The sequence below is a fragment of the Saccopteryx bilineata genome, chromosome 11, assembly GCF_036850765.1.
Source record: "Saccopteryx bilineata isolate mSacBil1 chromosome 11, mSacBil1_pri_phased_curated, whole genome shotgun sequence".
In the NCBI taxonomy this organism is placed as follows: Eukaryota; Metazoa; Chordata; class Mammalia; order Chiroptera; family Emballonuridae; genus Saccopteryx; species Saccopteryx bilineata.
Genome location: NC_089500.1, coordinates 71495487 through 71517523, shown reverse-complemented (window position 1 = coordinate 71517523; position 22037 = coordinate 71495487). Strand labels below are relative to the sequence as shown.

The 22037-nt window shown below is 47.0% G+C and overlaps 1 protein-coding gene across 1 annotated transcript; it reads left to right on the top strand.

The window, feature by feature from the left end:
• The first annotated feature begins 245 nt into the window (after positions 1-245).
• Positions 246-21227, top strand: SARS1 (seryl-tRNA synthetase 1). Its single transcript, XM_066246776.1, has 11 exons — positions 246-486; positions 7469-7539; positions 13450-13530; positions 14461-14619; positions 15533-15676; positions 17226-17381; positions 18392-18613; positions 19172-19301; positions 19552-19709; positions 20371-20500; positions 20866-21227. Exons 1-11 carry the CDS (start codon positions 351-353, stop codon positions 21021-21023), a joined length of 1545 nt encoding a protein of 514 aa, XP_066102873.1. The 5' UTR covers positions 246-350; the 3' UTR covers positions 21024-21227.
• The last annotated feature ends 810 nt before the right edge of the window (positions 21228-22037 follow it).

Sequence of the window (22037 nt, the reverse complement as noted above, 5' to 3'; positions counted from 1 at the left end):
GGAGGAAACTGAGGCACTCACCTTCACGTAGAAATGGAAGCGCCTAGGGAGAGTGGGGCAGAGCTGGGGAGAAAGCACAAGACGGATAAAACCTGAGCCGGGACAAACCCTGACACAGCAGGAGACGCCCACGCCCGCGCACCCCACCTCGCTCTCTTGGCCCCGCCTCCTGCACCGCTGCTTCCGGACGAGAGGGGGCGCCCGCGCGCTCCCGTCGCGCCTGCGCGGGGTGGGGCGGATCAGCGCGCCGGCGCAGTGCGTCGGTCACAGGCTACCTTGGCCAGTCTCACTTTCATTAGTGTTGACCCGGGAAATCCTCACCTCCCACTGTTAACCCGGGAGAAGGAAAGATGGTGCTGGATCTGGATTTGTTTCGGGCGGATAAAGGAGGGGACCCAGACCTCATCCGAGAGACGCAAAAGAAGCGCTTCAAGGACCCGGGACTAGTGGATCAGCTGGTGAAGGCAGACGGGGAGTGGCGAAGATGTGAGTACCGGGACGCGCGGGATGTCCCCAGTCTTAACCCCAACTTCAGCTCTCGGGTCTCGTTACCGCTCCTGAGGCCACAGCTTCCGCCCCTCGTTAGACCTCCCCTCCCCAAAGTTGCAGTGGCTCCGAGGCTTTCCCTATCCCCCAAAACGCTCGGGTAGCCGGTGTCGTCCCGCTTTTTCTGTCTGAGGCGTTAGTGCCGACTCCCTTCCACGCCTGCTCAGTGCAGGTCGCCGGTCTGAGTCTGGGAAGGAGCATGGCGCATGCGCATCTAGAGCTGTCAAGGCTTCCCCGCTGAAGGGTAGCCAGAAGAAATCCGGGTCGGGAGGTTTAGGGGGATTCCCCTTTCCTAACATTTATCTTTGGTCGCCTCCGTGTTGTTTTTTGTTTGTTTGTTTGCTTGTTTTATCAAACTCAGCAAGGCCAGAGTGTTCTATTTTGATAGGATCGAAGGCTCCAACTTGAGTCACGTCTGTAGCGTAATAGGAAGCACCTATATTGGAAATGTTTGGGATCTTTGAAGGCCGCTCCTGCCTAAAAGCAGTGATGCCAGAACTTATGGGAAAGCCATCCCCCTGATTTGTTATCATATCTTTAAAAATCGAGAAAAGTCTTTTCCGTGGTAGCGTAAGACGTGGGAAGAAGGGTGAGGAAAACGCTTGTAATGTAATTGTTGAGGCTGTGTAATTGTGATTTGTGGATGTTTTCCGGAAAAGACATTGGCAGGGTTTGGCTGAAACCTGGAACTGAAAATAAAACCATAGAACCCTCTGCCTAGATTAACTGGAGTTGTCACTGATTGGTCGAATGCTGTCAAAAACACGTGATTAATTTTGTCTGATGCAATAAGCCTGCAACCAACTGAGAGCCAAGTTTATGACAGCACACTGCAAAGGCAGTCGCTGGCCAAGAGTGTGGTAGCATTTTATCAGGAACATTGATTTTCCGAAATTTATAAGGGTATTGGGTACCAAGAGAGTATTTATTTAGCTGGGGTTGTCTGCAGTTTCAGTCACTCTAATGTAGTTTGTGACTATGAGATCCCACCACCTGAATCTGAAATTTTGAGTTGCAATGGAATTAAATTAACTGGAAGGGAAAAAAACTAGACTGGACACTGTTTTACTGAATCAGGATTATCAAGATTTTTGTATACAGTTACACACTCTTAGCACATTAAATGACTTTGAATATGTTAGTTCCTCTCGTGTATCATGTACATATCTATGGGGAGTTTTATTCTTTTGGTAATGAATGGATATATGGTGATGGGGTGAATTCTTCAGGGACCTGGCTGTGTTTTATGCATCTGTACGTCCAAATACCTAGAGTATACACATACATACAGGATATACAGGTATACATGTATCATATAATCCCAGTACCTAGCCCTGCACCCGCTTCTTGGTGAGGGCCTGACAAAGGTTTTTTCAATTCATGAATATCTTGTGTTTGGGACACTTTGCCCTTCTGTATGAAAAGCAGTTTATTTTCAAAGCACCTATCAATTTGATTCTTGACATCCCTTATCAATACTCTCTTTGCTGCAAAAGGAAGTTAATGATTTTTCCCAAGTCACTGGTTGTCCGAATAGGACATGGACAGATCTTGTATCAAAGTTCTTTTATATATGAACCTTGCATCAGAAGTTGGGGCTCTCCTGTCATTGGCTGCAATATGGACTTGTAACCCCAAGCCACTTTAAGAGCCTCAATTGCATTCCCTGACTGAGGGGACACAGAGAGCTTCACAAGGTCCTCCATCACAACTGTACCTATTTGTCGATCTATAGATCTCCAAGATGCCACTAGGGTCTGATAAAACGTGGAGTCCTAGCACCACAGACCTACCATGGTTCTGCTAACTCTCAAGAACTTGAACTGTGATTTCTTCTTTTTAATTTAGAATAATATACTGAGGAAACATTTGACCACATGATAAGCATTTATCTCAACTACTTCCAAAGCCACTAGATTTCCACCTATCTTGCAATCTGCTAACTTCCAGAATTCTGTCCTCCCCCCAAAAGTGCTATTCTGAATGAGATTTGTCTTTACTATGAGTTGAAGTTGTTATTTCCTCCTACCCTTGACTGCAGATGCCTTCAGCCAGGCCCTTGTTATTGCAATAACTGTTTCATTGCTTTGTTTTACCCCAGTCTTACCCAGTCATGGACCACACCCAGGACATGTGATCATTTTGGAATGCAAATCTAATCATTTGCTTCCAGGCTTAAGTTTTGCAGGGACATACATACCTTAAATCTGTCTGATAGAAATGCAGTGTGAACCACAGGTATAATTATGAATTTTCTTGTAGCCACTTAAAAAAATGTAAAGAAAAGCAGATGAGGCCTGACCTGTGGTGGCGCAGTGGATAAAGCGTCGACCTGGAAATGCTGAGGTTGCCGGTTCAAAACCCTGGGCTTGCCTGGTCAAGGCACATATGGGAGTTGATGCTTCCTGCTCCTCCCCCCTTCTCTCTCTCTCTCTCTCTCTCCTCTCTCTCCTTTCTAAAATGAATAAAAAATAAAAAAACAAAAACAAAAAAAACAACAAAAAAAAGAAAAGCAGATGAAATTAATTTTAGGAATATATTTTATTTAATCTATAGATTTCCAAATTATGTTTTTAACCTGTAATCAATATAAAAATTATTGCAATATTTTACATTCTTTTTTATAGGTTTTCAAAATCAGGTGTATATTTTTACACAAACAGTACATTTCTTTTTTTTTAAGACTTTATTGATTTTACAGAGAGAGGAGAGGGAAGCGGTAAGTATCAACTCATCATTGTTTCACTTTAGTTCATTGATTTTTTTTTTTTTTTTTTTACAGAGACAGAATGAGAGTCAGAGAGAGGGATAGACAGGGACAGACAGACAGGAACGGAGAGAGATGAGAAGCATCAATCATTAGTTTTTCGTTGCGATACCTTAGTTGTTCATTGATTGCTTTCTCATATGTGCCTTGACTATCAGGTTACAGCAGACCGAGTAACCCCTTGCTCAAGCCAGCGACTGTGGGTCCAAGCTGGTGAGCTTTGCTCAAACCAGATGAGCCTGTGCTCAAGCTGGTGACCTTGGGGTCTTGAACCTGGGTCCTCTGCATCCCAGTCCAACGCTTTATCCACTGTGCCACTGCCTGGTCAGGCAATTTTTTTAATTTTTATTAAGAGTCGGGGAGACTCCCACATGCACCCCGACTGGGATCCACCCAGCAAGCCCACTAGGGGGTGATACTCTGCCCATCTGGTGTGTTGCTCCATTGCAACGGGAGCCATTTTAGCACCTCAGGTGGAGGCCACAGGGCCATCCTTAGTGCCCAGGGCCAACTTGCTGTAATTGAGACATGGCTGCAGGAGGAGAAGGGGGAGAGAGAAGGAGAGAAGCGAGACAGGGAGGGATGGGGAAGCAGATGGGCACTTCTCCTGTGTGCCCTGACTAGGAATTGAACCGGTACTTTCACATGTCGAGCCAATGCACTACCACTGAGCCAACCGGCCAGGTCCTGTTCATTGATTTCTTGTCATATGTGCCTTGACCTGGGAAACCCAGGGTTTCGAACCCATGGCCTCAGTATTTTAGGTTGATGCTTCAGCTATTGCTCTACCACAGGCCAGGCATACAGTGCATTGCAATTCAGGCTAGCCTATTTCAAATGCTCAATAGCCACATGTGGCTAGTGGCTACCATGTTGGGCAGAATAGCCCTAAAGAATAAAAATCCAAATTTCTTAGCACAATGTACAAAGCCCACGTTCCTTCCTAGCCTGATCTTCTGCCACTCCCCCACATATGCCCCATGCCCTTGGTTCTGGCCTTGTTAGGCTACCTGTACAGTGTTTCACACGCCCATGACCGTTGCCCCTCTTGAGTGCTGCCCCTCCCATCAGCCCTCTCTGGCACCCAGCTCTGCTCCCATTGCACTCTCATTTGTTGAGTGCTCTCCATCTGTCATCTCATATACCTCTGTTATGGCATTTGAACTATTTTCATATACAACCTTAAAACGTATTTTTTTATTGAGATGGCCTGTATTCAGTGAAGTGCACAAATCTTCATGTGCAGCTTGCTGAATTTTACAAATCTGTACACCCATGTAACCATCACTCAGATCAATGTCTAAAATATTTGCAGCACACTGGCAGGCTCCTCACGGTCACTTCTTCCCTCTAAAAATAATAGTATTGTGCCCTCTACCACCATAAATTAGTTTCGCCTGATTTTGAACTTCATTTAAATGGACTTAAATATGGTTGTTTTTTTTAATCAAGTGAGAGGCAGGGAGGCAGAGAGACAGACGCCTGAACGTATGGGATCCACCTGGCAGCCCCCATCTGAGGCTAATGTTCTACCCATCCAGGGCCACCGTTCCATTGCTCGGTAACCGAGCTACTTTAGTGCTTGAGGCAAGGCCATGGAGCCATCTTCAGTGCCTGGGGCCAACTTGCTCATTCTAGCCATGGCTGCAGGAGGGTAAGAGAGGGGAGGGAGGGATGAGAAACAGGTTGTTGCTTCTCCTATGTGCTCTGACTGGGAATTGAACCCGGGACTTCCACACGCCCAGCTGATGCCCTACCACTGAGCCAACCAGCCAGGGCCAACTTTTGTATGTGACTTCATTCTTTCATACTGTTGTCTGTGAGATTATTCCATGTGTAGCAGTGGCTGGGTTTTTTTCATTGCTGTATAGTACTCCATGTGTAAATGTACTAACCAATTCTACTGATGGATATTTGAATTGTTAACAGTTTGAGGGTATGACGAATAAGGTGCTATGAACATTTTTATAAGTATTTTGATAGTATCGTATATATATATAGTCAGATTATATATAAATATATATTATATGTTTATAGTATAATATATGTTTACAATTGTGAGTATGCAAAAGTTTATTCTTGTATTATTTATTAATTATTGCATTGTTTTTCCAAAGTGTAAATGTACTTTTGTCCCACCCTGTATATATATTACTTCTATATATATATTCATATACATACACTGCTCACAAAAATTAGGGGATCAGGGAACGTGTAGAAACTCCAGTACTTTCAGCCTTTTGTATAGTACATTTTCACCAATGAAATAAAAGTTGGTTATGCATCTCATTTGCATAACCTCATTTGACTTGTTTGCTTTTCTGTTCTTGTTTAATAAAAAAAATCAAATGCTTCCTTTTTTTATCGCTTCATATTCATTTTGAAATATCCCCTAATTTTTGTGAGCAGTATATAGCTATGCACATAATTTTCTTCTGTAATTTGTGCTTTGTGTTCTATGTAGGAAATCTTTTCATATCTTCAGATCCTGAAGAAATTCTCCAGTTTTTTTCTAGAAATTTTATTACTTTAGCTTTCACATTTAGGTTGATTTCTTTCACATTGATTCTGTATGATGTGAGATAGGGATCAAAGTTCGTACTTTTTATGAAATCTAATTGGTCATAATAAAATGCAGCAAACCAGGAATAGAAAGGAACTTTCCTAATCTTATTATTGCTATTTATCAAAACCCATAGGTAGCCTGACCAGTGGTGGTACAGTGGATAGAGCATCAGCTTGGGAAGTTGAGGACCCAGGGTCAAAACGCCCCAACGTAGCCAGCTTGAGCACAGGATCATCAACATGATCCCAAAGTTGCTGGCTTGAAGCCCAAGGTTGCTGGCTTGAGCTTGGGGTCACTAGCTTGACTTGAGACGTGTTCTCTCCCCAATCCCCCCCCCCCCCGTCAAGGCACATATGAGAAGCAGTCGATGAAAAACTAAGGTACCACAAAGATGTTTCTCATCTCTCTCCCTTTCTGTCTGTCTGTCTCTATCTGTTCCTCTCTTCCCCCCCTTACACGTGTGTGCTCTAAAAATAATAATAACAGGCCTGACCTGTGGTGGCGCAGTGGATAAAGCGTCGACCTGGAAATGCTGAGGTCGCCGGTTCGAAACCCTGGGCTTGCCTGGTCAAGGCACATATGGGAGTTGATGCTTCCAGCTCCTCCCCTTTTCTCTCTCTTTGTCTCTCCTCTCTCTCTCTCTCTCTCTCTCTCTCTCCCTCTCCTCTTTAAAATGAATAAATAAATAAATAATTAAAAAAATAATAATAATAACAAAATAAATTAATCTGAGGGCTGTCATATGAGCATTGTGTCAAAGCAAAGGGAATAATATTAACCATTTCTAGCAGAGAGATAGCAAACAAGTCATGGGAATAGAAATATGACTGCCTTCTTTCTAGATTCCCCCCTGTACACCACATAGTTTCTTAAATGGATTTTAAGATAATTGGGCCCTTTCTGGTGGCTCAGCGAATGGAGCTTCAGGCTGGTGTGTGGACATCCTGGGTTCGATCCCCAGTCAGGGCACACAGGAGAAGTGACCATTTGCTTTTCTCCCCTCCCTCTCCCCATTCTCTTCCTCTTCTCCTCCTGTAGCTAGCGGCTCCATTGGTTCGAGCATGGCCCTGGGCGCTGAGGATAGCTTGGTTGGTCCAAGCATGTCAGCCTCAGGCACTGGAAATGGCTCAGTACCCAAGCATTGGCCCCAGATGGGGTTGCCGGGTAGATCCCATTTGGGGGACATGCAGGTCTGCCTTACTATCTTCCCCCCTCCTCTCACCTGAAAAAAAAGAAAAAAGATAATTGACCAAGTTATATGATAGTTACTTGATTATCTTCTAGATTTCTCAGAGGTGTTGCTCTACAGTGACATCATCCAGGTTATTATACTTTTTAATTCTAGTCTCAGAGCGGCCTTTTCCTTGTCACTAAATGCTGGGGAATCCCCATTGTAGTCACCAATATATACCAACTAAATTTGGTGTTCTAAAGCTACAAGGTTTTACAATTTCATAAAGCAGATCCTTCAGCTCTGCCTGCACTCTGGCCTTGGGCTGAGATCAGTCCTAAGGATCCATGATTAGGAGATGGAGGAATCTTAATTATATGCCTGTCTTTGGAATATTCTCGGGTTCTTTATTCTTTAGGCAGATTTCGGGCGGACAACTTGAACAAGCTGAAGAATCTATGCAGCAAGACAATTGGAGAGAAAATGAAGGTAAGAGAATTAACAGCCTTGAGCAGTGCAGCAGCGTTATTTAACTTTATTCTTAGTTAACACATACTTTCTATGGAATACCGAGTTTCTTACCAAAGTGTGGGAATTATTTTTTTTATTTATTTTTTAATTTTTTATTTTATTTATTCATTTTTAGAGAGGAGAGAGACAGAGAGAGAGAAGGGGGGAGGAGCTGAAAGCATCAACTCCCATATGTGCCTTGACCAGGCAAGCCCAGGGTTTCGAACCGGCGACCTCAGCATTTCTAGGTCGACGCTTTATCCACTGCGCCACCACAGGTCAGACGTGTGGGAATTATTTTAAAGACAAAAAAAGAAAGAAGGTTGAGAGAAAACTAAGAAGATGAGGCCATCTTCTGTATTCAGATATGTGTTAGTTCATTTGGCTGATAAACAACAGAGTTTTTTTTTTTTTTTAGTTTGGAGCGTGGGAAGGCCATGACCAAGGCACGGGCAGATTTGGTGTCTGATGAGGACCCACTTCCTGGTTCATAGACAGTCTCCTTGCTCTGTCCTCACATGGCGTAAGGAGCCATGGAGCTCTCTGGGGTCTCTCGTGAGGTTGCCTTTATTCCATGATCACCTTGGAAAGAGCCATGGAGCTCTCTCTGGGGTCTCTCGTGAGGTTGCCTTTATTCCATGATCACCTCTGAAAGACTCCACTTCCAAATTCCATTACCTTGGGGGTTAGGTTTCAACATAGGAATTTGTTGACTTTCAACATTCGGTCTATTGCAAGATAAGATTCTTGCCACACTAGTCATTCGTTGTTTATCTGTTCTTATAATAAGACTCTGAATTCTACCAGTAATCTTTTCCAGTTATTTCTTGAGTTCATCCTACAGTGCCAGAAAGAGTTTCTTACGGAAGACTCCAGGTTCTCTGTTCAGTGTAGACGAATCTTTCATGGAAAGAGCACAGATAGAGATGCCAATCATGTCAGCAATGTGACTCGAGGCAAGTTAACTTCTGAGCCTCAGTTTTCTGATCTGAAATCTCAACTCTGACATTCACCTATAGAACAGAATTGTAAGAACTACATTTTTTAAATGTAGAGAACCTGGCCCAATGCCCAGACTGTTGCAGGAAAGCAACCCAGTGGAGGATAGACACTCAGACAACTGTATAAGAGGAAAAGAGAATTTATCAAAGCCAGCGGAGCATGTGGAGTCTGTGGCTCCAAAGACACGTGCTCCCTGAAATTCGATTTCTTACATCTTATATACCCTTTAGAGCACACAGTTCACATACATGGATCTCGTGATTCCTTTGTCTAGAGGTATATACATCAATAACACGATTTCAGGATGGGGAGGGGCTTACATGATGTCAGAGGATAAGCGTTTTAAATCACCTAATAAGTAGAAAGAGGCCCTGGCTGGTTGGCTCAGTGGTAGAGCGTCAGCCTGGCATGCAGAAGTCCCGGGTTCGATTCCCGGCCAGGGCACACAGGAAAATCGCCCATCTGCTTCTCCACCCCTCCCCCTCTCCTTCCTCTCTGTCTCTCTCTTCCCCTCCCGCAGCCGAGGCTCCATTGGAGCAAGGATGGCCCGGGCGCTGGGGATGGCTCCTTGGCCTCTGCCCCAGGCGCTAGAGTGGCTCTGGTCGCAGCAGAGCGACACCCTGGAGGGGCAGAGCATCGCCCCCTGGTGGGCGTGCTGGGTGGATCCCGGTCGGGCACATGCGGGAGTCTGTCTGACTGTCTCTCCCCGTTTCCAGCTTCAGAAAAGTCCCCCCCCCCAAAAAAAAAAAAAAAAGTAGAAAGAAAGAGGAGAGAAGAGGGCTACTCAAATCTCCCTTCCCCCTCCTACATTCCTGGCTGTTTACCTTCTTCCTCAAAGTATGGAGAAGGGAGGGGTCCCGAGTCTCCTTCCTCCTTGCTTTCAAAACCTTCTAGTATGAAGACCTCTCCATTCACAATCTAACAGCCCTTCCTAAGCAGGAATGCCATCGGCCATCTTGAGCTGGTGTAAATCACACCAAATATAAAAGTCGTATTTACAAAATCTCTCTGAACACTTGGCCTAAATCATAAATGCCTTTGAAGCCTCTTAGTGAAAAGGGGGTTTCCTATCTCCAGACTACTGTAGTTATTTAGCAGTTGCAAACAACAATGGATGGCCTTCATCCAAAAACTCCTTCTATGCTTGGACAATGTTAAGTTTCACTTCCAACTTCCTATGGTGTCCAGACTAGTACATGTTTTTAATCTTTCTTCAAAAATACCCCCTTATGCCCTGGCTAGGTGCTCAGCTGGATAAGGCATCGTCCTGATATGCCAAGGTTGTGAGTTCAATCCCCGGTCAGGGCACATACAAGAATTAACCTATGCCTGACTTGTGGTGGCACAGTGGATAAAGCATCTACCTAAAATGCTGAGGTCACTGGTTCAAGGCTCCTAGCTTGCTCAGTCAAGGCATATGCGAAAAGTAACTACAAGTTGTTGCTTCCCTTTCCTCCCTCCCACCTTTCTCTCTCTAAAAGTCGGTAAATAAAATCTATGTATAAAAAAGAATCAGCCTGACCAGGTGGTGGCGCAGTGGATGGAGTGTTGGACTGGGACGCAGAAGACCCAGGTTCGAAACCCCAAGGTCACCAGCTTTAGCACGGGCTCACCAGCTTGAGCCCAAGGTCGCTGGCTTGAGCAAGGGGTCACTTGGTCTGTTGTTGCCCCCTGGATCAAGGCACATATGAGAAAGCAATCAGTGAACAACTAAGGTGCCACAACGAAGAATGGATGCTTCTCATCTCTCTCCCTTCCTGTCTGTCTGTCCCTATCTGTCCCTCTCTCTGTCTCTCTCTGTGTCACAAAAAACAAATAAATTTTAAAAAATAGTTTTAAAAAAGAATCAACCATTGAATGAATCAATAGGTGGAACAACAAATCCATGTTTCTCTCCCTCTCTATAATAAATTAATAATTTTTAGAAGTCCTTCTAGCCCTTTAATCACTTTTTAAAAATAATGTTAAGTTGTACACCTTTAAACTAAACCAAACAGTTAAAAATTAGGAAGCTGTCTGACCAGCGGTGGTGCAGTGGATAGAGCATCAGCCTGGAATGCTGAGGTCCCACGTTCTAAACCCCAAGGTTGCTGGCTTGAGCGTGGTTATGATCCCATGATTGCTGGCTTGAGCCCAAAGGTCGCTGGCTTGAAGCCCAAGGTTGCTGGCTTGAGCAAGGGGTCACTGGCTCTGCTGGAGCCCCTCAGTCAAGGCACATATGAGAACCAATCCATGAACAGCTAAAGTGCTGCAACTACAAGTTGATGCTTTTCATCTCTGCCCCTTCCTGTCTGTCTGTTTCTCTCTTCCAAAAATTAAATAAATCAGGAAGCTGAACTAGTAAAGAGCATAACAAAAAGATTCCCCCGGGATTGAGCAATTTATACTTCCTGGTCCACACTCTTCTTCTCTCAGTATTTTGTTGCACTTTCAGCCATGACTGGCTATAGAAATTGATATAATCATACTGGGGGTTTTTTCCAATGGGAGCCATGATACTTAATCATTTGCATGTGAGAGGCCCCATAATCATGTTAATTGCCACGTATGCTGCTGCTTGTGTGTTCTGTGAAGCACAGACAGACAGTTGACAGCCACTGTTTTTCATGGCAAGAAGACGGGAGTGTTTCATTTACAGTAACATCCTTGGATCCCTTGACTGCTGACCCAGGAGTGTTCTCCTTTGCTGTGCATTGGAACAGTGCTAGCTTTCACTTGTATAGTACTTGAAATTATTAGAAACCCTTTTATATATATCTCATTTTGGTTTTGATCTTTGCTGTAAACCTAGAGTGTAGCAATTATCTACCTTATTTAAAGGGCAAAGGAATAGTCTGAGAAAATTAATGAGTTTGCCTGAAATGATACTAGCTTCACAGTCAGAACTTGAACTCAGAACTTGCATTTGCTACCTTGTGGGATTAGCAGACAGCTACCAAATGGAAAATATTGAGATTTAGGCCATTTTTCCCCTACCTCAGTTGTCTATGCTTATTCTTTTTCAAGGTTCATTCTGATATTTTCAGACTTTCCTAACTTTTCAAGATGCTTTTGCTTGAGACAGTGAAGGGTATAAGTTGGGTTATAGATGGAATCGCAACTTCTCACTTTGATGGGTGAGGATGTGTAATGAGTCTAAAGGAGTTCTATGCTTTTATCTTTAGAAGATTTTATCTTTACTCATGATTTAGTTTTGTGCAGTGGCTTATGAGGTTGTATAAACGTAATTGCCTATTGTATGTATAGAATTTTTTTAATCTTTAGGACATTGAATATGATTTCTACACGTTATTTATCCTTGCAAAGCAGACTCTAAATCTCGGCTTCTTTTTATTTGCTGAGGTCTTAAAGTGTCTTGTTATAATGGCCTTTAATTTAAGAAGAGTTTGACTCTGAAAATTACCTTCCCCATGACTGTGGACGAGGGTTAGAAATGATTGGGCAGAATATCATTAAGAAAGTGAGGCAAGCCTGACCTGTAGTGGCACAGTGGATAAAGCGTCGACCTGGAAATGCTGAGGTCGCTGGTTCAAAACCCTGGGCTTGCCTGGTCAAGGCACATATGGGAGTTGATGCTTCCAGCTCCTCCCCCCTTCTCTCTGTCTCTCTCTCTCCTCTCTCTCCCTCTCTCTTTCCTCTCTAAAAATGAATAAATAAAATAAAAAAAAAATAAATAAATAAAAAGAAAGTGAGGCAAGCCTGACCAGGTGGTGGCGCAGTGGATAGAGCGTCGGACTGGGATGCGGAAGACCCAGGTTCGAGACCCTGAGGTCCCCAGCTTGAGCGCGGGCTCATCTGATTTGAGCAAAACCCCACCAGCTTGAACCCAAGGTCGCTGGCCCCAGCAAGGGGTTACTCGGTCTGCTGAAGGCCCATGGTCAAGGCACATATGAGACAGCAATCAATGAACAACTAAGGTGTTGCAGTGTGCAACAAAAAACTAATGATTGATGCTTATCTCTCTCCATTCCTGTCTGTCTGTCCCTGTCTATCCCTCTCTCTGACTCACTGTCTCTGTAAAAAATAAATAAAATTTTTAAAAAATTAAAAAAAAAAGAAAGTGAGGCAAGAAGCTGGAGGGAAAAATTCAAGCGCTGAGCACAACCCTGCTGTTGTGCATTGACTGCTCTAAACTTAGTTCCAGATTTTGTGACCTTTTCCCTCAAAAATTTTGTTTTCTTGCCTGACCTGTGGTGGCGCAGTGGATAAAGCGTCGACCTGGAATGCTGAGGTCACTGGTTGGAAACCCTGGGCTTGCCTGGTCAAGACACATATGGGAGTTGATGCTTCCTGCTCCTCCCCTTCTCTCTCTGTTTCTCTCCGCTCTCTCTCTCTTCCCCTCTCTCTCTCCTTTCTAAAATGAATAAATAAAATTTTTTTAAAAAATTAAAAATTTTGTTTTCTTTGCCTCCCTAATATACCATCATTCCATCCATGTATTCTCCCTGTGCCTCTGTGCTGGACTGTTCTTAGCAGGTAGACAGGATTCACACCCAGGTGTCCGCCCCAGCGCCGGCTCCTGGCTCCTGGCTCCTGGCTCCTGGCTCTTGGCTTGGGGCACCCAGCACATGCGCATTCTCATGCATTCATCCAGGGCGCATTCTTCTCCAGTTCCCGATGATGTCAGCCCTCTGACCCTGACGGGGCTAATCAATCTGTGATCAAAAAGCCAGAAAGTGGCAGAACAGAGACTTCAGACATTAATTTCTCACTTCCCATGTACTAATATCTCTCCCATGTGTTGCCTGTCTTAGAGACAGATGTGTAGAAAGTTCTGTAATCAGTTTATATGATATTTGGTGTACACTTATAAAACAGTGTCAGAATTTTTTTCTTTATTCAATAGTGGTTGTTTGGTTTTGTTTTGTTTTTGTTTTTTTCCTGCAGAAAAAAGAGCCAGTGGGCGATGATGAGTCCATTCCAGAGACTTTATTAAACCTCGATGACCTCACCTCAGACACTTTGGCTGTAAGTCATTGTCCTATTCTAAAGTGGGTTTCTGTTCTTTTACCTTGACCTCCTTCCTAGACAGGCTAAATGCTGACACTCGGCTCCACACAGCGTTGTGGGAGCCTTGAGTTTCTGCAGCTGGGACATGTCCCTGTTACTCTTGTTATTTACTCTGCACTTTGAATGAGACCGCAAAGATGGAGACAGTGGAAAGCTCAAGGGTAGGAAGAAAGGGGGAAAAGCAACTAAACTGTGTTTAGTTTATATTATTCTGCTTTTACAAAGTCAAGGAATTTTTCAATTTACTGTAATTCAGTAAATATTCATTACATAATGGGCCTAGAGCAGTAATTTTCAAGTTTTAGTCACTAAACCCTTTCTTAAAACCCGTAACGCAAAAGCAGAGCACAAAGAAGCAGTGTGGCTGTGCTTGAAGTCGGCTGGGGTGCTCTTCCTGCCCAGCCCCACCTGCTGAGGGGTCCCCTCGCCCCAAGACATCAGACTACAGTTTGAAACCCCTGCAATAGGAATACAGAATTAGCTTAAGACAAAGACTCTTGCTCCTATTAATGTATCATCTTCCTAGAGAACAGTTAAGTGCAGTACACAGTGGAGTGCCAAATTGGTTTAATCAGGAAGAAAGGGCTCTGAAAAGAGCTACATATTAAAATTCCTGAGATATAATAGGAACGAGAAGAGAGGCCAGAGTGGATCCAACTCTGCCTTAGGCACCCCAAAGGAAATGCCAGTGGATGTGTAAGGGCCAGATCACACAGATCCCTGTGTGAGACAGACCTCTGCTCTTTGAAAGCCTTCATTGTCCGTTTTTAAACGGCTATCACAAGGGTTGTCGTGAGAGCCCAACAGGGTTAGGGCGACAGAATCTCATTCCTACTCTGTCCCTGACTCCCTGTGGCCGGGGGGCGGGCCTGGCCTGTACTCCTGCAGAACCTGAAAGTGTCACAGATAAAGAAGCTCCGGCTCCTCATCGATGAAGCTATCCTGATGTGTGATGCTGAGCGGGTCAAGCTGGAGGCAGAGCGGTTTGAGAGCCTCCGAGAGATCGGGAACCTTCTTCACCCCTCCGTGCCCATCAGTGACGACGAGGTAGGCGTAGGTGCCACAGCGGGCGGCCGCCTAACCCGCCCCTCTGGTGGGAGGAGGACAGACAGCACGGACTCTGTGACGGGCCGGAGTCAGAGCAGGCTCTCGGTGTACTCGCTCTGCCCGCCAGTCGAGACTTGAAAGCGTCCACTCCCTGCCTGATTGGGAAGTGGCGGAGACCGCAGGTGGGAGACCCCCGGCACAGAGATCTCTTGTAAACCGGGCTGCTGTCCTCCGCTGTTGCCCGTGGTAGCAGCTAGTCTCGTGGGAGGGATCTGCTCAATGAACCTCACCCCTCACCCACACCCTGCTGAGAAGCTGCAGGTTGACGGGGAATCTGCATGATAAAAGTTTCCTGCTCAGTGGGAGCTTCCCCAGCACAAAGCCGCTCTGAGCCCAGCCTTTGTTCCCTGACACCCCAGCCCTCCCAGGGCCCGTCTGTGCCTCTCACATTCATTCCCTGGTGAACAGAATGTTAAACTTACTGCAGGCTGGGGTGGCGGACTCTGAGGTCGGTCGTGTGGCCCCGGGACCAAGGAGAGCCTGGAAAAAAACCCTGCATTCTGCTCTGCACCCCAGGCAATGCTGATTGTCCAGGATAGAGGTGTCCTTGTGCAGGACATTTAAAAGGGTGGGAAGAAACCCAAAAAAACCAATGTGACGGATTTCTTTGGAAAATCATGGTTTCAGTTTCATGGCTAGAATCGCTTCTGGGAATCTAAAAATTATTATCTCTCTATTTGACACAAGCACAGATTCCCTGTTCTGGTCTCCATACACGATGACCAAAGCCTCATGTTTGAGTTAAGCTATGGTTTCACAAAGCTCCAGGTCGTTCTTAGAAGAGGGTTTGCAAAGATGGAGGTTGTAGCATTCAGAGGTTGTGTATTTCTCTCTCCTGGTCTTGTTTCCTTAGGACGCAGACAACAAAGTAGAGAGGATTTGGGGTGATTGTACGGTCAGGAAGAAGTACTCTCACGTGGACCTGGTGGTGATGGTCGATGGCTTTGAAGGCGAAAAAGGGGTTGTGGTGGCCGGGAGCCGAGGGTACTTCCTGAAGGTAAGAGCCGGGAACCAGTGGGGATGGGATTATAAAGAAAGAATTTTTAAAACTGCAGAAAAATAAGCTGCCGAAGGAGGCCCACACGCTCACCACTCCTGCTGGCCTCTCCACCACAAACGCATTGGCAATGAGAGGCAGTGCTCTTTGTGAGGCAGGAGAGGGCTGATGAGGAGTCCCCAGAACAAAAGCCACGGTGTGATGCCCCATAGCGAACACGTGGTTTTGCTGAGTCTGAACAGTCTCTCCTTTAAGGAGCTCAGGGTAATCGACAGTCAGGTAACAAAGAATCAAAAGCTACTGTGATAAGTGCTCTCGATATAAGAAATTTCCAGACCTCTAGAGAACTTTTATGAGTTTCTTTGAACCACACTAATGACCACTGCTAAGAAGCAGACTCTCAGTGGACTGAGAAAGCGCTCTGGAGAACGGCAGCTCTGCAGCGTATTTCATACATTAGAGTCAGAGGAGGAGGTGTAAGGGGTCACGCGAAGTTCACTGGTGACAGCTTTGGGTGGCAGGAGAGAGCAAAGAGGAGAGACCCCGAAGGGTCTGGAAACGGGGATCACTCTGGCATTTCAAAGGTACGAGATTTTACAGGCAGAAAAGACACTAGATGGGCTCACTTAAGGTAAAGACTGACCTTTGTCAAGGAAGCTACAGACCTAGGACTTGACTACGCGCCACGACTCGCTTTTAGTGGGGAATTTTTATGTTCAGACCATCCTATGTGGCTACTTTCAGCCCTGTGAGTTTGAAGGACCTGCCGTGCAGGCCTCCCCTGCACTTGTCGGGTTTGGTGTGTGGCCCCTGTCCACAGGGTGTGGTGTGAGCAGGCCCAGAGCACGGTGAGAGCGGCTCGGCAGAGGCAAAGCCCGACAGCTGGGACAGAGGGCAGAGGAATTCAGAGGAGGCTTCTAGAAAGACACGGTCAAATTATTTTAGAATTATAGTTTGAACTGTGCAGGTCCCCTTATATGTGAATTTTTTCCCCCATTTTCTTCTCTCTAGCTTACTATACTATAAAAATACAGTACATGATACTTGTAACGTATGGAATATGTGTTGACTATATTATTAGTAAGGTCTCTGGTTAACAGTGGGCTCTTAGTAGCTAGGTTTTAGGAGAGTCAGAAATTATACGTGGGTTTTCTACTGTGCACGTGGGTCAGTGCCCCTAACCTCCCAGTTGTTCAAGGGCCAGCTGTACTGACCATCTGTGCGCACACGAGGTATGCTTTGCATTATACATATGATTCTGGTGTTGTAAGAATTAACACAAGAAAACTTTCCCACGCACCCGGGCCAATAGTCCTTTTCTCTTGCTTTAGTATCTGAAAGAGAATTTTCTCTATGATTTGCCTGGATGATATGCTAGGGACTGGTGTCAGGTAAGAATCTTTTGGGTTGGTTGTTGGGGTCTTTGCTGGCCCCCTGTGAGCCCCCGGGTGGTCATGCTCTGCTGGCCCCAGCGCCTGAGGGAATTGTAGCCACTGAACATGGCGGCGACGGAAGCCGATCCCACAGTGCTGTGTCTCCGCTCCTGCAGGGGGCCCTGGTGTTCCTGGAACAGGCGCTCATCCAGTATGCCCTGCGCACCTTGGGGAGCCGGGGCTACACTCCCATCTACACCCCCTTTTTCATGAGGAAGGAGGTCATGCAGGAGGTGGCGCAGCTCAGCCAGTTTGATGAGGAACTCTATAAGGTGAGCAGTCTGGGGCCGTGTGGCGGAAGGACATCTTAAGTGGGGAAGTTTCACTTCAAAGATACCGTGCAGTGCTGGTCAGTAGAACTTCCTGCGAAGATGGACAGGGTCTATATCTGTGGCTGTTGAACACTTAAAAAATGTGGCTCATGCAACTGAGGAAGTAAAATTTTAATTTTTAAAAGAATTTAAATCTAAATAGCTATCTGTGGCCAGTGGCTACCATGTTAAATACTGCAGACCTAGAGCCTGTTTGATCTCTCCCCCCAGATAATCTGTATGATGATGTATCTAAATGAACATACTTTAACTTCATGAGCTTAGAGAAGAAGCACATTTAGTGAGTGGTTGAACAAAAGGAAATGGTAGAAGTGTCCGGTGTTACTGGGTCTTCCTACTTTTGACCCCAGACTGGAAGCTTCAATAGGGCAAAACATGCTTTCCTTGGGAACAAATGTGGCCTCCAGCTTGGGGCTCCTCAAGCACAGACCATGTCAGAGAGAGCCAGACGATTCCAGTCGAAGGGAAGAAGATCATTCTAATTAACTGAAAACCAAAGTGATTGAGGATTAGAGCCACTAACTAACCCATAAGCACCAAGAAAGCAAAGACCGTGTCTCCTTTTTGCCCAGGATTGGCAAAAAGGACTTGGCCCTTAGTAAACACCTCACATACATTTGTTGAGTGGATTACGTTATATTACTACCAGCTTGGGTTTTACTGTACGTCTGCCATCATTGGCCATTATACATCATTTACAAAAGTATATTTATTAGAAAATAAGTAGATATCAGAATTTTTTTATCTCCTTTTAATTTGCTTTTCTTTGATCTCTGTTAGGGACCCCATTTGAGACTGACCCATTCCCTCCTTTCTGTAGCGTCCCCTGCTCACTCCCAGGCAGGGCTTAAAGGAACTTCTCCCTGTCCCATTGCTCCCATCTTCCCTGTGGTTTCTGCTCTAGCCGAGGCCCCTCCCTCACTCTTAACTAGTAAAGGCCTCTCCCTCAGGTGATTGGCAAAGGCAGTGAAAAGTCTGATGACAACTCCTATGATGAGAAATACCTGATCGCCACCTCCGAGCAGCCCATCGCTGCTCTCCACCGGGATGAGTGGCTCCGGCCCGAGGACTTGCCCATCAAGTATGCCGGCCTGTCCACCTGCTTTCGCCAGGAGGTGGGCTCCCATGGCCGTGACACCCGTGGCATCTTTCGAGTCCATCAGTTTGAGAAGGTAAGTAGAGGAGTCAGTGTGAGGAGCGGGACCCGTCCATCTGTCTGTGCGGGGTAGGCAGAGAGAGACGGGAGCTGTGTTGCTCAGGCCCACCCCGGCTCCCATCTTTCCTCCGCTGCCTGTGTTCGTGTTTCTGGGGAAGAGCCAGAGTGGCTATCATCACAGACCTTGCAACGGGCTGCCTGAGTCCAGATCCCACCTGCAGCACCTGCCTGCTGTGTCACCTGGGACAAGCTGCTGAGCCACTCTGTGCTCCTGTAAAAGGAGGGTAACAATAGGACCCACCTCATTAGGTCAACTGTGAGGCTCCAGCTAGTTCATATGAGAAGCACTTAGAACAGTACCTGGTGCGTATGCGGGTAGCTCGCGGTAGAAGCAGGTGTTCTTGCTGCACACCCAGTCCGGTGTAGCGCCCGTCTCCCTTGCCGGGGGCCCCAGCCTGGCCTGGCTCCCGGTGCTCTGTGAACAGGTCTTCACTGCAAGAATATCTCCCACTTTGGTCCTTTAGTTTATTCACCATGTCCCCTTGTCACTGTCTCCGTGGGTCCCTCTTTGCAGATTGAACAGTTTGTCTACTCATCACCACATGACAACAAGTCGTGGGAGATGTTTGAGGAGATGATCAGCACCGCCGAGGAGTTCTACCAGTCTTTGGGGATCCCATACCACATCGTGAATATCGTCTCAGGTACCGGCCTCCTTCCTGCATCCCACAAACACTGCCCGTACCACGCCAAGAAATATCTCATGATCTAATTAGTTGCCCACATTAAAATATCACACTCTTCTCACTGGGGAGTGTTTGCTGATAAGAATATCTGGGCGTGATTTCACTTCTGGGGATAGGATGTGAATTAAGGAATTCTTCAGGTTTGCTAAAGGTTAGCCTTCTGAAATACCACCCCTCCTTCATGAATTCTCGGGGTTTTCCCTTACAGGTTCTTTGAATCATGCTGCCAGCAAGAAGCTTGACCTGGAGGCCTGGTTTCCGGGCTCGGGAGCCTTCCGTGAGTTAGTCTCCTGTTCCAACTGCACAGACTACCAGGCTCGGCGGCTCCGAATCCGATACGGGCAAACCAAGAAGATGATGGACAAGGTAGAGGGCCCTGGGGAGGCGGGCAGCAGAGCCCTCGGGGCGGGGTCCACTGGTCTCATTTCTCAGCCCCTGGAGCACACTAGTTCCCCGCATCATGGGAAAACCCGGGCTTTTCAGCCCAGACGGGCATGGCAACCGGAAAGTGACTTCTACTGAATCCGAACCGAGTCCTTTAGACAGAACCCTGAATCGAGCTCCATTCTGCAGTCAGGCTAACTCTCCTGTTTGCTGTAACTCCAAATAAAGAAATCCCCTTTCTTCTCCCCAGAATGAGTGGGAGGCAGGTCTTCCTTCCTCTCACCCAGGAGCTCTGGGTTGTAAGCTTGTCTCTTCAAACGCGATTTTCAGGCCCTACTTTTCCACATCAGGGACTCAGAAGGGGTTCAAAGGAGAGGCCCCTGTGGTAGTGTTTTCCTTTTCTCTCTGAGGGCCCGACTCTCCTCAGAATACAGGGACCTTGCACTTGTCACTCATGGAGACATGAGGACTTCCTGGAGCTATCTGATAGGCAGTGAAAAACAAACAGGATTCAGGTTTAGAGAAAGCTCACTAAGGGGTAGAAGCCACAGTTTTGAACTGGGTGGCTGCAGCGGGGACCTGGCTGGGGGACAAGTCCTCAGCTAGAGCCACTGCGGGCTGAGTCGAGCTGTTCGCCTCACAGGTGGAGTTTGTCCACATGCTCAACGCCACCATGTGTGCCACCACGCGCACCATCTGCGCCATCCTGGAGAACTACCAGACGGAGAAGGGCATCATCGTGCCCGAGAAGTTGAAGGAGTTTATGCCACCAGGTGAGACCCGACCCGACCCAGCCCAGCCCGTCCGCCTCCCCTCTCTGTCTGCACGCTTCCGAAGAGCGGGCCCTTTCAGGATGGACCCTGTTTGCCTGTTCACGCGCAGTCCCCCACACCCTGCCTGCCCTGTGGTGCCGGACTGTGCAGGGGCAGAGCTGAGACAGTAGCCGGCACAGGCGTGATCTTCCTTTGAAATGCAGCTGAAATTCAGGCCAGGGAAGGAAAGAATACATGAAACCAGTGCCCATCGTGGGTGCCCCTTTATTCAAAGGCGTCGTGGCCCTTTGGCACTCACCCGGAGGCCCGTGGGCTTTGCCTCCTGAGAAACGGCAGGTCATCTGGTCGGCCCCTCTTCCCGCCAGGCCTCCAGGAGCTGATCCCCTTCGTGAAGCCTGCACCCATTGACCAGGAGCCGTCCAAGAAGCAGAAGAAGCAGCACGAGGGCAGCAAGAAGAAAGGGGCGGCGCGAGACGTCGCCCTGGAAAGCCGGCTGCAGGCCATGGAGGTCACCGATGCCTGAGCATCCCTCCCGCCCGCGCTGTCGGCGGGGACCCAGAGCCCGCCCGTGGGCAGGTGCCCACTCATCGCCCACCCTCTGTCTGACTGCATTGCTAAACGGGGGCCATCTGCCACGTCCGACGCAGTGCCTCTGCCTGCTCACGTGGGCCTGGGCCCCAGCCCCTGAGGACTGAGGAGACCGTGTAATAAAGCATCTCTGGGGGAAGGCTAGGACTCCTGCATCTTCTGCCTGGGCTCGCACCCTGCCTCCCCCAGGTCTCCCTGGAACCGAACTTACTCTTGCTTTTCCTTCTACAGAAGGCTGTTCGTATAGCAAGTTGGAGAGCCTTTGGGGAGATTGAGGAAGGCATGGGTGGGTTTAGTAAAGGCTCATGGGCAAAGGGAAAACTTTGAGTCTTTTAGACACTCATGCCTGTAGAACAAAGGGCCAGAATCCTCTGTACAAATCCGCTCCTGTTTAGAAGCAGTTAAGTAGGACTAGCTTAGAGACCAGTTGATATAAAAAGCCTCCTAGCACTTCTGTTCCCTAGGAAGGGCTCTTTGGAGAGGGAGGGAGGCTGTGCTGCCTCCGGGGAGAGGAGACTATATTTAATCCCAAGGACGCCTTAGGTGCCGGAGCACAAGGTAGTACTTCTCTCTCCAGGCATTCCCATATGGGAGACCAGGAGCAGAGCAGCTTGTCACTGAAACTGCAGAGGACGGAGGGCCAGCAGGACGGGGTTGGGACGCATTTTATTCCCTCCTGGGAGCTCCCACTGGGGCCCAGTAGCCAGTTCACCTGGCCGTGATGATGGGAAGGGTGATGTTTAGGCTCTTTATTTACCAGCTCCTTTCATCTGCAATCTCCAAACACTTCACTTTAATGACACCTCTTGTTCAGTGCTGCTCTCCTAGGAGTCTAAAATACTGCCTATAGATGGCCTCTTTTATCTTTGTGACAGTCCCAGAAGGGTGGGTGGGGACATGATTATACCCCTTCCATCACAGGGAAGACGAGTACAAGGTAGGTGAGGGA

Bases quoted from the DNA above. Each gene is read 5' to 3' on its own strand.
- SARS1 (XM_066246776.1), top strand. From the start codon at position 351: ATGGTGCTGGATCTGGATTTGTTTCGGGCGGATAAAGGAGGGGACCCA. The intron at 13,531-14,460 runs GTAAGTCATTGT...GTACTCCTGCAG, and splicing joins TCACCTCAGACACTTTGGCT to AACCTGAAAGTGTCACAGAT. The intron at 20,501-20,865 runs GTGAGACCCGAC...TCTTCCCGCCAG, and splicing joins GAAGGAGTTTATGCCACCAG to GCCTCCAGGAGCTGATCCCC.